Source organism: Hemicordylus capensis, chromosome 5, assembly GCF_027244095.1.
Source record: "Hemicordylus capensis ecotype Gifberg chromosome 5, rHemCap1.1.pri, whole genome shotgun sequence".
Taxonomy (NCBI): Eukaryota; Metazoa; Chordata; class Lepidosauria; order Squamata; family Cordylidae; genus Hemicordylus; species Hemicordylus capensis.
Window position 1 is genome coordinate 154,135,487 of NC_069661.1, and position 17,016 is coordinate 154,152,502.

At 39.9% G+C, this 17,016-nt stretch overlaps 1 protein-coding gene across 1 annotated transcript in view; it reads left to right on the forward strand.

Annotated features, from left to right (window-relative positions):
• Positions 1–17,016, forward strand: part of SLC2A13 (solute carrier family 2 member 13) — a 225,656-nt gene that overhangs the window by 101,898 nt on the left and 106,742 nt on the right. Inside the window, exon 4 of the mRNA XM_053251709.1 lies at positions 12,415–12,523. Coding sequence (XP_053107684.1) covers positions 12,415–12,523 — 109 coding nt within the window. The remainder of the gene's footprint in view (positions 1–12,414; positions 12,524–17,016) is intronic.

Here is a 17,016-nt window from a genome sequence, read left to right on the forward strand (position 1 = left end):
TAACCATTTTGTCCTTAATGATGCTTTCCCTCACTTTACCTAGCACCGAAGTTAAGCTGACTGGCCTGTAATTTCACAGATCTCCCCAGATCCCTTTTTGAAAATCGGAGTTACATTAGCTACTTTCCAGTCCCCTGTACAGAGCCTGATTGTAGGGACGAGTTACATATTTTTGCTAGGAGATCAGCAATTTCACATGTGAGTTCCTTCAGAACTCTTGGGTAGATGCCATCAGGCCCTGGAAATTTGTTAACTTCTAGTTTTAAAAAACAGTTTAGAACATCCTTTCTCGTCACCTCAAATTGGCCCAATGCTTCAGCCTCCAAGCCTGAGAAGCTCAGTTCCAGAGTGGATATATGGTCAGTATTGTCCGCCATGAAGACAGATGCAAAGGATTCATTCAGCTTCTCTGCAATCTCCTTATCCTCCTTAATAATCCCTTTCATGCCCACAATATCTAAGCGTCCAACTGTCTCCCTGGCAAGTGTTATACTTCCAATATATTTAAATAAGTTTTTGTTATTCCCCTTGACACTTCTAGCAATACGCTCTTCAAACTCTCTTTTTGCATCCTTTATTGTCTCAATTTGGGCAGGACTTCCATTTTCTGAAGTGTAAATGGAGCTGCTTGGGTCAGGGGCATAACTAGGGTAGGGCAGGTAGGGCACGTGCCCCGGGCACCACTTGAAGGGGGGCGCCATTTTTTAAAATGATTTTTTAAAAAAAATTGCTGCCAAAAACAAAATGGCTGCCACACATGCTCAACTGGCCTCTGCAAGGCCCTAGGTCATGCCAGGCCTCACAGAGGCCATTTGAGCATGCACGGCAGCCATTTTGTTTTTGGTGGCCATTTTAAAAAAAACACCATTTTTTTTTTAAAAGGTCACTGCACATGCTCAAATGGTCCCTGCAAAGCCCTAGGCCTTGCCAGGCCTCACAGAGGCCATTTGAGCATGTGTGGCAGTTTCCAAAATGGCCACCACATCAATCTTTGCAGGCCCAAACAGGCTTGAAAATCAGCCTGGGACCGGCTGTGGCGGTGAATTAAGAGCCTGGAGGGGGGAGAGGGAATCTTTGCAGACCCCCCTCCAGCCTTTAGGAAGCCCCCCAAAGGGGCTACAGGTAAAAAAATTGTTAAAAAATTAATATAAGTCACTGTACACATACTCAGTTTGGCACTGTGTGCAGAGAATCAGGGCTAGTGAATACTGAGCTGAAGCTTATGAGCTAGGATTGTATTCATTTGCTTCTTGTGATAAGTGAGTTAAATGTTATGTTTTAATAATATGGCTATTAATGGTGAGTTTGTCTTTGAATCAGTGTGAAATCCTTAGTATTAAGGACCACTGGGAGTTTCTTGCTCTCTTTCTCTCATTTTAACTGTCTTTCTGAAATACTAGAATATATTCCAAGCAGTGACACAGTTTACTCTGTGTGTCCTTTAATTATTTTCAGAATATCTGGGAAAAGTCAAATTCTCCATTTATTTTTAAAACTTATGTAATAGTGATGCTACAATGCATAGTAGAGAATTAGACAGGCACTTCTGTTTCGTTTTCCAAGTACACCTCCACATAGTATTTGGGTATTTCGCGAGCCCCAGCATACTGAAATTTGTAGTTTTCAAGCATTTTTTGGTCTGGCTACATCCACTGCTATATAGTTTTTGAAATATTAAAATAGTAACTTGATTTGTATTTTTCAGCTGATATTATGATAAAGTTATCTGAAAGATGGTTGTCAGATGTTTGGACAGGGGGTGCAATTTCAGTGCTTGCCCTAGGTGCTATTTTCCCTAGATACGCCTCTGGCTTGGGTGATTGGTGAACACCCCTGAATTTGTGTTTGGACTTGCATGGGGAAATTAGCTCAGAAAGGAACAGTTGCAACTCAGATTTAATTTACACAAGGTTGTGGACCCAGGAAATAATTGGACTGAGGCAAGGTTGAAGTTTCAGTAATCAAAAGGAAATTTTTATTGGAGGGAGGGGTACAGCAGAAAGAAATGTATGGTTAAAGCAATCTTATTGAAGATACATTCAACTGCAAAGACTTTTAGCTTAAAGTCCTAATTGTATAAATTCCTAGGTGGGCAAGAGATAGAGGTTTTAGAGAAAGAGGCAGCTGGATTTAAGAAAAGGGAATAGGGATAGAGTTGGGCCTAGTGTGGGGCAAACATTCGTATCACCTGATCTGGGTGAAGAGACCTCGGGGCTCCTAGAACAATCGACGGACCTCGTTCCTCAGGGACAGCGCGGTCAGAGGCAGGGGTGAGAAGGTTGGAGGAATTAGTTGATCCATGAGGGTGCTCCCACTGTGGAACCAGCTTCCTGTGTTAACAAGGAAGACTGGGCTGATCAGGCTAGACAAGAAAGCCAATCTGGAGAGTAGCATGAAGAATTGAACACAGCCTGCTGTGGTGACCTGTGAACAGTAAATCGCCCAAGTATCTGGTGATTCCAAGGTAGATGATATGCAGAGAGCACACTAGATCATAAAATTGGGGCTTGATATACCCAAGAACATATCCTGGGGCCACATTCCTGTTGCCCTTCTTTGCTGAATAGATGTGTTGGGTGGAACCTGCAAGGATTCCATTGTTGCTGATTGCTCTTCCTGAGTGGGGTGTTTTGAGTTTCCTCATTGTTCCCTATGGCTGAAACACTCAAAGATTTTTGAGTTTGTTCCATCGAAACAGCCAGGGTTGGCTGATGTTTTGATGGTATGTTTAAGCCATGTGTGCTTCGTTTCGAGCTCAAAACCGAACACAAAATCTGTTTCGTGCACATCCCTAATGTGTGAAGGGACAAATAAAGCAAAAGCTATATTATTTGGAAAGTGAAATAAGGCTGGGAAGGTGCTGGTGAGGATTTGGGCTGGTTTTTGTTTTATTTAATTTAAAATATATATGTATTTATTTAATGTTTACTGCCTCACCCAGATGGCTCTAGGCCATTCTCAAATATAAAAATAGATTAAAAAACAAATAACTCATTAAAACAAAATTAAAACAAGTTTAAAATCATCTCAGTACTCACAAGCTAGGCTAAAAAGAAGATCTGTTTTTAGGGCTCTTTTAAAGGCTGCTAAAGCTCTTAAGCCTCGAATATTGACAGGAAGTATCTATTCAAACTTCCTCCCTGCCCTCTTCTTCCTCTCTTCTTCTCCTTCTTCCCCACTTTTCCTCTTGCCTGGAGCAGAGCAGAAGCAAACTGAAGAGTCCACCAGCACTGATTGATGGTAGCTCTCCTCACCTGCACAACCCTCCCCCCACCCAATCCAACAACCACAGTTCTTCTTGCCTGGAACAGCAGAACTGAAGAAGAGCAGACATCAAACATGTAGGCTAAGCAAAAGCACAGTGGTTACAGCAGCATGCAAATAGGCAGGCAGACATACACAGTGCACCACACACAGATTCAGGCATTGCACTCTTTGCCTCATTCTGACTGGCAACTGGGAGGGGGGGAGTTGATTGGCAGACTGGGCTGTGGGTGCCTTGTTGCTGGAGAGGGGAGAAGGAGGTGGGAGAGAGCACTTGGGCCACCAGGGAATGGATGACAAATGGCCCAGAGCATGGGACAATCATTTTGTTTGCACTGCCAGACAATTCACAGGGGGTGCCAGAGCACCCTGGCACCTCTATTGAATCAAGCCCTGATTGAAATAAACAAGCAGCAGAAATGTCCAAAGAAGCAAGAGACAGTTAAAACCACATCAAACTTCCTTCCTTCCTTCCTTCCTTCCTTCCTTCCTTCCTTCCTTTTTCTTTTAAACGGAGGCACCTCTTGTGCTTAACCAACAGCCCTGCCCCATGCCAAGCTCCATAAGAGTCAGAGAAGGATTGGCAGAAGAAGGGGAGGATGCTGTGGAAGTTCGATAAACTAAAGCGCACAAGAACAGAATTCTATCTTTATTTTATTTTTTAAAAGGAAGGATCTGATTTGGTTCAAAATTGCTTTTTCTGCACATGCCCACAGTAAGCACTATGGAAAGTGGAGGAAGTAGGGAGGCACAGACAACAACTGTTAGTGTTCTGCTTCTAGTGTGGATGAAAAGTAGCATTATAGATTATGCAAGAAAAATCTGAGAACTACTGCATGTGAAAGCTCAGTTTCTCTTCTGCATGCAGAAACCTGTGGATGTAAATGGGGAACAAAACATCTGGAAGCACTCAAGTGTGTTTCTTCTAAGATGCAGTATGAATAAAGAAGTTTTGAGAGAGAGGTGGGCAGTGAAACCTGCCTATAGCGTTTGTACTGTTTGTGTTTAGGGTAGTCAACTAGGATGTGAAAAATGAAGGGAAAGTGGGTCGTTGTGAGCCCAGTAATTTACAATTCAGTCTGGAGCTGCATTGTCTTGAGCACTAAGGCGTGTGCATGTGCATGCACTCACACATCTTCTGATGTCTGCTCAGTTAATTTTAGATCCTGCTCAGGTGGAATCAGGAAGGCCTAACTCTGAATGCATTTGCACACACACTGCCTTGATACAGCCGCCCAGAACAAAACTCATTCCACATACAGAATTAAAAAAAATAGAGAGAACACTTGCCTTGAGTAGAGCTGGAAAAGAAGGAACTTGGCTAATTTTAAAAATCTAAATTTAGATAACTGGTTTGTACTTACGGTAGTTTTAAAGCTCCACTGATATCAGTGTTACTTCCTCCCAAGTAGATGTCTAGGACTGCACCCTAAGTCTTCCTCCTGGTGGTTATGAGGCTGCCATGTTGCTTTCTAATCAGGCTTCAATTTGACTAGGTGAAGGAAGATGCTTTATTTTTATTTCACAGCTGCAAAGGTAGGGGTAAAACTAGTTCTTGCTCATACCTTTTTCATATTTTTCTTTTTCATTTACTTTATCAGTAGCAGCACCATATATTGTTGGAAGTGGAAGCAGTAGCCAAAGTATGTTTTGCTGTGCTCCTTGGAGGCAGGCAGGTACAAGGAGTGACATTGTGCTTTCCTGGAATTAACACATGGTTAGAAATTTTCCTCAGCTATTGTACTGCAGAAAGGCTAGTATCAACACAATTGGTAGAAAATGTCCAAATTAATGTGATTGACTTGCATAATTAGCAACCAGGATCCTAGTGCTGTGGTGTCTGACAGTCCATGAGTCTAGTAGAAAGCCCTCAACAATTAATGCATTGTGTGGTTTATTCCATCATATTGTAATGCTTGACTTCCAAGTTTAGATATTCTGCTCTGTGGAGCAGAATGGGATGAATCTAGCTTTGTAGGTTTCCCTGCACCTGTAACGTTTATGTATATGTTACAGGCTGAACTGCACAATAATGTGCAGAATCTGTAATAAAATCTACTGATAGTTAACTTTCATTTTAGAGCAGCCATGCATGTTCCTAAACTGGATTTGAACAATGATGCCATGGGGGAGGGTGTTTAGCGCCCTCCCCCCGCCCAAGGCTGTTTCCTTTTTCAAACTGTTGTTGTCCCTAGCAAGGGAAACCTGTAGATATTTATTTATATAATGTCCCCAGTGGCAGAAAATAACAGCTGGGGAGACTAGATTTGGAAAGTAGTGCTACAGAAATAGGTTAAGCACCCAGTCCCGTTGAGGTGCTCTCATATGATGTGTGCTAGTTTGCTCTGAAGTTCAGAACCCGAGCATGGTTGGTGAAAAAAGGGATGCTTTACTTGGATCTCAAGATCCAAAAGAGCAGCGGGTGGACTAGGCACTCCTCCTGCTCATCGTTATTATGGTCACTACGAGAAAAGTGACATAGCAAGAAATACAAGCAGATAATAAGGTAGTAATACATGCATATATACACATCCACTAAACAATAAAGTCAAATTAATATGTTATACTAATTCAGACTAATGAAAAATTAAAAAAAATATGTAAAGTCAATCAAACCTTGATGAGTTCTGCTTGCTATTAAACAAAACTTAGCTACTTTTAAAGAGATCTCATTTTCCTCGTCAGACAAAAGATAATGAAAGTAAAAGAAATCCTAGTGAAGGCAGTATATAATTATCCTGGATATCCCTATAAAAATCACAGTATAGTAGAACATAAGCTGTCATTTTAATAACTCCTGTCCCACAAGGACAAAGACTCCTCACATAGGGTATTTTCTTAACTTTTCCCTCCAGGACAGCTGTAGGTAACACATTAAAATGTGCAAACCAATTATCATCAGTGAAAAGTCAGGTAAATTGTAGATCATGGCTGAGGATACCTATGAAAAAGTATTTTTCTGTATTTATATCAGGCGCCCAGATCTTCTATGGTTTGCTGTAGCCAGTCAGAATTATGCATTTTCTGCTGACATTCCTATGTACAGGCAGGAAGAGCAAAGGGTATGGCAGTGAACTGGAAGTAAGAGGAACGGACAGGCATAATAGGACACTGAAATCCAAGAGGTACATGAGGAAATGAATTAGGTTTTAGTTTCCAGAAGTGCATGGAAGAACTGACCCTACATCCCAGGGACAGCTAATGGTGTCTAAAGAGCATATGTCACTTTTGTATTATGTGCATGTATGCCATCCTGCCATGTCAGGCTATAAATACAAATTAGGAAGCCAGAAGATCAGGAAACATAAAAGAGACCAGTTCATCCTCTGGTTTTCAAAACAGAAAAGGCTTTTTGTGGGAATAAGGGGGTCCATGTTAAAAGCTTGTAAAATGCCCAGAGAAATTATGCTAGAATATCTGGCATTTATTATTAAATTTATATACTGTTTTTCAACACAGAATTTACAAAATATGCTGTGACAAACACAGACCCCCCATCATCTTGAAGCAAGCGTTCACCAATTTCCTAATCTTATCTGATGCAGGAGATAGGGCCACTTTGCATCTCACCACCGGGGGGGGGGGGGAGAAAATTAGCATACTCTTTGAACTACGGACAGGTGTGAGACCCACAGTCACTGAAGCCAGATCACCCCCTCCCTCATGGCTTTAAAACTAGAGCACAAAGGCCTGGCCAGAGTTCACTCTTTTCCATCTGCAAAAATGAGTGTTCCATGGAGAAGCTGTAGAGATTAACGCTCTCTCAGCCAAGGACCTGCCTACTGATACAGTAAAGTAAAACTCAGTGCTAGTCAGTTAGTAAATGCTTGTTGTATTTTATTTTGAATTCCTGTATTCCTTTCTTTACTCCCAGTTCCACCCTATTTTTCCCCAATTCCTTATTCTGTGTGCAACCCTTCTGTCTATTAAGGCACAAGGGTTGCACACAGAATAAGGAAGTTTATATACTTAGTTTACATGAAGAAGTGGCTTCAGTCTGATTTAACAGGTTCTGGAGGGTTGCTTGCAAAGCTCTTCCCCATGTGCCTCGTAAGGTCATTCGCTAGTGTTGCGTTGTTTTCAGCATAATATCTTGTTGTCTAGAGCTGGGTTGTGTGGGCTCTGGCTGTATAGTGCCTGTAAGTCCCAAGCCGGACAGTTCTAGATTGTTGAAGCCGTGTCTAAGCCTGGTCAGTGGCTTTAGATCAGTCTTCAACTGGTGGCAGCCTACCTTGAAGGAGTAGTGTGCTCCTAGATTTGGGATCTGAGCAATCTCTATTTTGAGAGTAGATTCTAGGAAAGCATAGAGTCATCCCCGTTTCATCACATATGCATAGAAAAATGAATAAGATTATTCCATGTTCTAAAAGTGTTCAGTCTTAAAAGGTTTAGCTGTTCCTCTAAGAAATAGACCATACTTTGTCCATGTAACTTAAAAAAACCATTGTTTATCCTAGGTTCCCTGAATACCAAGATACAAAGAACAATTGCAGCAATACCCTAGTCCAACATGTAAAATTAAACTGAGGTGGCAGCAGCAACCTTGACATCAGATTACTATCCTATATATTCCTCAAATCTCTTAAGTCGATTTGGTATGAAGGAATACATGAATCTTGCTTAATATCATACTAAATTGTATTTAAGAAACCCTGGAGAGAGAAAAATTGATGCCTAGTTTGCAACCTATAAACCTTTTATAAAGACTACAAATGTAATTTTAAAATGGCAGATCAAATAAATAAGCAATTCAGTATTGCTAGTTAGGAAATCATTTTTTATGAAAATAAGAGGGATTTCTAATGTATAGTTTAGTACTGCTTTCCTTTTGTGTAGAGGAACTTTATTGGATTTTATTCAGTAATATATTGGCTTCAAGCATGGTAATATATCATGGTTCTGCCTAGACAGAACAAAATTGTGGTTCTGAAGTAAATTGCTCCCATTGGTGAAATCGACTGAAGGCTATATTTGGTCTTAAAATAGAGCTGCTTGGAATCAAAACTCTAAAGTGCCCTTTCTTATATTCCAAAAATATTGGTTGAGCAAAACAATGAGCTGACTTATGTCTGTCAACTGTTTACCTAGAGTACTTTATTCCGCCCCACCCCCACATTACATCAAAACTTTCTTCTTGTCTTAACTTCTTCTTCATTGAAAATGGAACAAAGTTTTATCTCCTCTCTTGCTATTAAACTGGGCATGCTTTTTAAGGAGAGGAATTTTGCTCTGTTTTCTTAAATAAATTAAAAAACCCCAAGTTCTATTGCATTCTGATAATTAAAGTGCTGTATATAGATATATGTGAAATACAGAGCCCTGAATAGATATAAAATGCTAATTTAATGCATAACTTTGAAGACTACAGCAATTTCTGTGTTATAAAACTGCAGTGTACATGAATATATTATGTTGGATATATTGGTATTTTATGGTTTTTATTCACATTGTTAGACTTAAAATATGGAAATAAAACTTGATGGAGGAAAATCACACAGAGAAACAAAGTTTCTTTAGCTCCTTTGTTAATCCATATATAGATTATTTCAGGTAATGCTTTGTAATTGCTTGGTAATAAAGTTGCATTCCCCTTGCTGATTCTATACAGCACACTTTCTCTTGGGTCCTTCATTCATTCTGCCAAGTAAGGTATTGGCAGTTTTGATTAAATTGTTTAGACACTTGGGTTCATCTGCAACTAATGGGTGCATCTGCAACTAATTTTTTCTTGAATACCCTTTTTTAAAAACTGAAGGAACAACCCCATTTTAAAAGATGTTACAATCTGTATGTTCCGTAACACTTCTAATCAATGCAACAATGGGTAAAAATACTCTAATCTTGAACCTTTATATTTTGAAGAAAAATCATACCAGTTGTGTTGGTGTCTGATTTTACTTCTGCCACTTCAACTGCATTTTGTACTATTATAATTCTTAATGGGTTAGAGGGATAGCCTAGTAGGAGTGGCATTTAGGGAACACATTGAACTCCAGTCGTAGAACAGATCTACGTAGACTGTAACACCCCATTTCTGATATGGGTTTGATGGCATTCGTGGCTTTTGGAATCATCTCCACAACTCTTTGAACTTTCTAGTTAACCTAAAATGCTTGCTTCTGCTTCTATATTTTATTGACTCACATATTTTATGACATTTTAGAGTGAGCCATCCTCATCCTCCTTGATAGAGATTCCACAAGCTTCTCTACCCCTTTGGTCTCTGGTTACAATCCAGGAAATTAAATGGTTAATTGCACAGCTGAAGAGAGGGAAATCACCTGGTTATGACCATGTCGCTCCAGAATTTTTGTCATCCAACCTAGAATGGTTGGCTCCAATCCTGTATTCATTATTCTCATATATAGTTCGAACAGCTCATATTCCCTAAAACTGGGGACTTGCTATTATGGATGTGCACGGAACCACGGAAGCGTGGTCCGGCACTGGGGGGGATGTCACTTTAAGGGCAGGGGGTAGTACTTACCCCTCCCACCGCTCTTCCCCCTCCGGCGCTCATCTTTAAGCAAACATTTTGGGGGCAACAGCGTTCCTCCCTGCCGCCCCTACCCCCATCGTTGGCTGAAAACTCAGGAACAAGTACATGCTGGCGCCACACATGTGTCTGTTGCTGCTGCCGGCGCGCGTGCCCCGCATACCTCACACGTTTGCGTGTGATATATGCGGTGTGCGCAGCGGGCACGCCGCAACGGGCACATGCGTGGCGCCAGCGTGTACTTGCTCCTGAGTTTTCAGCCAACAATGGGGGTAGGGGCGGCAGGGAGGAACCCTGCTGCCCCAAAAACGTTTGCTTGAAGACGAGTGCTGGTGGGGGAAGAGTGGTGGGAGGGGTAAGTACTACCCCCTGCCCTTAAATTGACACTCCCCCTCGCCGAACCGCTGGACCGACTGAATTCCGGACCGGTCCGGAGGCCTTTTGTATGGCTCTGGACCGGTCCGTGCACACCACTACTTGCTATCGTCGTTCCTATTCATAAAAAAGGTTCGCGAGATGACCCGTGCAATTATAGACCGATAAGTTTGCATAGTGTAATTAGAAAACTTTACGCAAAGCACTTATGTATCAAACTCTGTGAGTGGATGAATAAAGAAGGTATTATAGAACCAGAACAAGCAGGGTTTACAGCAGGTAGATCGGTAATGGATCATTGCATTGTATTGCAACATCTAATAGAAAAATATGTGTTTGAGAGAAAAACATCTCTGTACGCAGCCTTTATTGATTTCCGAATGGCTTTCGACTTCATATCTAGAGATAAACTTTGGGCCAAACTACTTAAAATCTCAATTGATAAAAGACTACTGTTATTAATATATAGACTGTATGAAAATTCAAATCTTTGTGTACGCCTTAACCTTGCAGGCCAGCTTTCAAAGAAGATACCTACAAAGGAAGGTGTTAGACAGGGCTGTATATTAGCCCCTTTTCTATTTAATTTTTATGAATGGGTTAATTCAGTGGCTACAACACTCTGACATACAAGCTCCAAAACTGATAGATAAACATCTCCCAATCCTCATGTATGCCGTGGTCCTCTCGCAAAACAGAATAGGTCTAAAGAGGGTCTTGGGTGTTTTGGCTAGTTACTGTAAGGAAGAACAGTTAATAATAAATTATGCGAAGATGAAAATTCTTCGCTTCAGTATTAAACATCAGTCTTTTAATTGGTCAATTGAAGGTAATAAAGTAGACCAAGAAAAACAAATTAAATATCTCGGGATAGTTTTTCAATTTAATGGTCATAAAACTGCCCTTATTAGATTGGTGGCAGACACAGCTAAGCACAGTATTGGAGCCATACTGAAAGTTTTTTGGTCCCAGGGAGGGAGTTACATTCCTGCAGCCATAAAACTTTATATGGCTAAAGTAATCCCTCAGCTTCTCTATGGGATACAACTGGGACCGAATACCCATTGTAATGATGTTGAAAAAATACAGACTAGGTTCCTATATATTTGGTGCATCTAACTGTGTCTCTAACATGGTGATCCGCCTTGACGCGGGTTTACTTAAATTGGAAACTAGAGCTTGGCTTCTAATGATATTTTATTGGATTAAATTACATCCTCACCCATTAGGGTTAATCCCAAAACTTTTGGCGGCCGAGCCTCAGATGTCCTGGTCCTGCAAAATAATAGATAAATTGTGTCAATGTGGCCTAACACCTGCCCTACTGCTAGGGAGTGGTGACAATGCACCTTGAGCCTCGTACAACAGAGATTAATTGATATTGATATCCAAGAAGAGAAAGCCCACCTACCATCTTTTTACAAACAAATATACACAAAGTCAGATCTTGTTCTGGCAACATATCTATTTATGGTTACTTTGAGCAAGTTTCTCTGGGCCCTTTCTAGGGCTAGGTTCGATGCTTTTCCCTCTGCAAAACTATATGGGAAGTATCTGAAATTACAATATGACAATCGTAAATGCTCTTGCAGAAGGGCGATTGAAACTATGGCTCACATTCTTTTAAAATGTCCAATTAATCAAAAAGTGAGGTGTCAACTAATTAGTCCATTGATAAAAGATATCAAGGGGCAGACAGACGACTTTGTTGAAACATATCTGTTAGCAGATAAGAATGTAGCAGTATTGTATGTAGTAGCTAAATTTTGTTATGACACCACCAGAATGCGAAATTTAAAGGAATAGATTTTAATGTAACTATATAACTGTTAATGTTTTTATATGTATGATTGACTGTTTTAAGAATGTAAAGTCCTCCTCCTCCTCCTCCTCCTCCTCCTCCTCCTCCTCCTCTTCTTCTTCTTCGTTTTGGTCAATGACCGTAAATAAAGATTGATTTGACTTACTGACTCAAAAAGTTCCAAAATGAGAACATTTGAGGCCACTTAATCTCTAGGAAACAGAAATGTGCAACTTAAGCTACTATTCATAATAAGGATGGGAGTTTGTACATAAGATTACAGTATGGGGTGAGTGGACGTCATAATGGGAAATATTGAACTGGCAAATTAATATAGATATATTGTTGCTGTTATAAAACAGGTGTGATATTGTGTTCTTCTCTTCATGTTTTTCTACTAAAAGACTGTAATGAAGTCTGTCTTGTCTGTCTATCTGTCTATCTAAATTAATATGCATCTCTTTTTTGTTGTTTGAAGCTGGACCAGTAATCTGCAGAATGCTGACTTATCCTCCAACTAGAAGAGAATTAATTGTGGGTTGTGGTCTACAAATGTTCCAACAGCTGGCAGGTATTAATACAGTCATGTATGTATCACTTTTTTCTTTTTACTTAGAAACTGAAAAATAGTTTACACAGTGTTATACACAATAGCGTTTCACAGTGTTGCCAGGCAATAATGTCCTTCTCTGCCTGGACAAGTCTTGGAAGAATTCTGCTTCCAATTGTGGTTAGAAAGAAGGGGGATCATTCATGACATCCAAAGAGCATAAGAACCAGCCATGGCACTGTTACCCCTGAACTTCGGGGCCAAAGTCCAGGGCCTCCACACCCCCTGGGGGCCTCCAAATCCTTTTTAGACTGTCTTGGGTAGTGTGGTCACTGCTGGCCCGTTCTGCGCCTGATGGCCGAGTGCAATTATGACTTATGCCAGGTGCTTTAGAGACGGGGGTGGTGGGGGGGAGTAGGGAAAGAAATATGTCGGATGGGAATATGTTAAATTGTGTGTTGAAATGTTTCTGCTACTGCATATTTGCATAAATATACCCCATGTGTTAAAAATACTGTGTTTGTCACTGTGTAGGTGTGTAGGGGGGTGATGCTTACCTTGCAGTGAGAGGGGGGCCTCCAGCGGGGAGAGAGGGCTCAAGGTCTTTAGGTACAGGCTCCAAAATTACCTAAGTGCACCTCTGAGACCCAGGCTAAGTGCAGCTATCTCTCTGGCCCCTGGAGTGACTCCAAACATGTTTTCCACCTATTCATGGGAATATCTGTGGCCCTTTCAGGCCTATCAACAGTGGATGAGAAAAAGGGAGAATGCCTACATTATGTTTTGTGGTATTCATCTTTTCCCTGGATTCAGAGATGCATGGTTGAGTTGATGCCAGGTTTTGCAGCCTGTTGTAGCCAGTCAACCATGATGAATGCGTTATCAAAGCAGAATTAGGAAAGAAACCAGGCTCTGAAAACACTGTTTGATCATGTTTTATTTTCCTTTACCTGTGATCGATGTAAACCACCATACTTAAGTTCATACGTAATGCAGAATGGTTAACTACAAAACAAGCATAAAAAGCTTTGCTCTTCTCTTTTTGCATGCAGAAGGCAAACCCATCATGATCCAGGGCTATTTTATGTAACAGGAATCCATGGTATTTCATTATATCTGAACTGGATTTTTAGAGTTGAAAAGGAAGCTCTCTCTCTCTCTCTCTCTCATAAATAGATATATACACATGCACACTAGTACATCTAGACAGTGTTGAAAATGTAAAGAAGTAAATGCTGGATTCATGAATATATGTTAGAATTATATTTTGGTGTAATCATTTTGAAGAATAGCCATTGATCCCTCATTAGTTTTAAGTTGACAAATAATACTATTAAATGATTTGAGAAGGAACAATGAACTACTTTGTGCATAATAAATAATTTACTTGAGCAGTGAAAATGTTACTAGCTAAATACTGGTAGACCTGCATAATTCCAAGTAAAGTATAGTACTACAGGAAAATATGGTACATTTTGTTTGCGAGCAAATCAGCTGTCTTAAGTAAATTTAAGTGCAGTGGTTGATTTATTAATAGTTGGAATAAGTTTGTTGGAATGTTAACCATGCTCAAGAAGATCTGAGTACACATATATTAGCAACATAGTTTGTATACATATATGGTTTTTTCCAATCAACATTATGATATTCTATGAATCAATTGATGAGGTGTATAATTGATATTTTTCTATAAATACAAGTTCTAAAGATGTCTATTTAAAACCCTGAGAAGGGAGATCATTTATGAAGCATATCTAAAGCATGTGTGTTTTTATCTTATGTTTTAACATTCTGTTGTAAGCTGCTCAGAGAATAATTATTTATGGGGTGGCTAACAAATAAAGTTGTTGTTATCTATAGCAACATGCACAGTATAACCTCAAACTGCATACAATACTTCAATTCCTTAAAGTTAGCATTTTCAGCATTATATTGTTTTAAAATGCTTTAATATGTGTCCTCGCAGTATCCAGAAAGTATGGTATCAAAGTCAATGAAATGTGCACACATGTGCAAATAAATGCACCTCCTAAAGTTCCTTTAAAAAAAAGTTGGGAGTAAGACCAAATCTTTTTTTAGATGTGAATTGAAACCTGGTAAGATTTATAGTACTAATTAGCTGGCTATGCTTATCCTAAACTTGCAGATACATTTAGATTACAAACTTAGCAAGTAGTAGTTTTTTTGCTGACAATATGGAATCAATCTAGTTTAGCGCATTCCAATTGAATATAACTTTTATCTTGAACATCAGAGCTGTGGTAATTATTTTTGCCCTTAATGACAGTTATTTTGGGAAGGATATGCTTTCATAAATGCTGAAAAAGACTTCTTAAACATTCAGCTATTAGGGAAACTGGCCCCGTTTTATTTTATTTACTAGTTTTAATGCACTGCTTGATTGCCACAGTCCTTAAGGCAGTTTATTTTTTTATAATAATGGCTTGTGATCTAGACATAATACAAAACAAATGGGGAAGAAAGATGGAAATAAGTAATTTCAGGCAAATTCTTTCATATTATTATTCAGTGAAGCTAGAAAATGATGAGGTGGAGTGACTGCCGATGGAAGCACTTCTTGGAGGGGAGGAGCCAAATGGCAGTTGGTCCCAGCCCAGCTCATCGAGGGGGCCTTGCCTTTCCTTCAGATGTAGCCAGGTGGAATGACCACTGTTGGAGACTGTTAGTGAAACTGCTCTGGAGTGATTGGCGAACACCCCAATATCTACCTTTTGGGCTTATGTGGGGAAATTAGCTCAGAAAGGAACCGTTTCACGTAAGTTTTAATTTGTGCAAAGTTGTGGACTCAGAAAATGACTGGACTGAGACAAGATTCAAGTTTCAAAGATAAAAAGATATTTATTTTAAGGAGGGGTACAGAGGGGAGAGAAGTGTGCTATAGTAATAGCAATATTACTATCAAAAATACATTTAACTGCAATGAGGTGTTTTAGCTTAGAGTTCTAATGAGGTGTTTTAGCTTAGAGTTCTAATTGTGTAAGTTCCCAGGTGGACAAGATAAAGAAGCTTTTTAGAGAAGGAGGTGGTTGGATTTCAGAAAGAGGAACAAAGATAGAGTTTGTGTCCAGTGAGGGGTGAAGGCTCATATCACCTGGTCTGGACAAAGGGCTAGTTCTGTGGGTTGGCATTTGGGGAAGGCTAAATGCCCCATGATATGTCATTTCCTTTCTGCTGTTGCGACTGGATGATTGCTCTGTTTAGTATGGGTTGGAGTCCCTCTCCTGCTCCCTGTTTTTGCCTGTGACATTACTGTTGTTGGCCTGATATGCAAAAGGTGAGTTTAGCCTTGGTTCTACCATTACCTCTGGTGAGGTTTACGCACAGTTTGCCTGGATTCCATTCTAGAGCTCTCTCCTGAGAGCTAATGGTGGTGGGTGGCTTCTGTGAGAATGCAGCTGTGGCTTCTTTTGTTGTTGTTCTAGTTCCTCCCTGGCAAGATCCCCCCCTTCAGATTTTGCTTTCCCAGGGCAACTTGAAACTTTGCCATCAGGAGAGGGATGTGTGTACTTGCGCATGCCTCTTCTAAGGCTTTGTGCCAAACCTGAATTTGCCTTTGAGTAGTTTGTGAAATGCCTTGTTATGAATTGCATGTATATTTGAAATGTTTGAACATATCTTCTTAATAATTAGTCTATATTGTATCCACTTTGGGTACCAGCCTTTCCTGCCTAATAATTATAAATTTTGAACACAAATCTGAGATAATGCAAGATACGTAGAACCTTTTTGCTTCATTTGCTTCTCCCTTCATTTATTTACACCAGTAAAATGTGAAATAAGAGGTCCATCAAAATCAATATTGTATGCAAACCCGAGAAACAGTAATATTAGGTTACTGCTCCTGTCCTTTTATACTGCATTTATCTTATTCCTCACATTCTTCTAATGTCATTTTACCTTTTTAAAGAAATAACTCTACATGTTCATGAACATAACATGTGTTCATGTTAGGGTTAACAAACAAGCATTCTGTGGGTTAAAGAAATTCCAACTTCGTTGGCAACTTCTTCCTGTTCCCCCAGCGCTAAAAGGAGCCTTGGAGGACAGTCACTAGCAAATATTAGTGCTATAGTAATTGTACGTAATAACTGTCTTCTGTGTTCATGCCAAATTACAGTCAGTGGACATATTGTTGCAATTGTGTTCTGATTTTATTTGAAAATTGATATTCTTAAATGTGAAAACTATATCAGCTCTTAATACTTCAAGACAGTATTACTGTGGTTGAGAGAGATTGGGTAAGAATGCTGTTCTACTGCATATTTAAAAGAATTTAGTCCAAGGGAAATGTACCTTGCCAGTATCTTTAGTTTAGCTTTGAAACCATTTGTGAATTCATAAAAACTCTTTCATAGCCCACTTTTTCCTCTTCCTTGATCCTACCAGGAAGTTATAGTACTATTTGATTTCAGCCTGTTGCCTTGGTAATAACTGTAATGTCACAAATGCAGTATTATAACTTCACGGCGGGATCAAAAAGCAGACAGTGTGTGGACCGTGGGGGAGAGA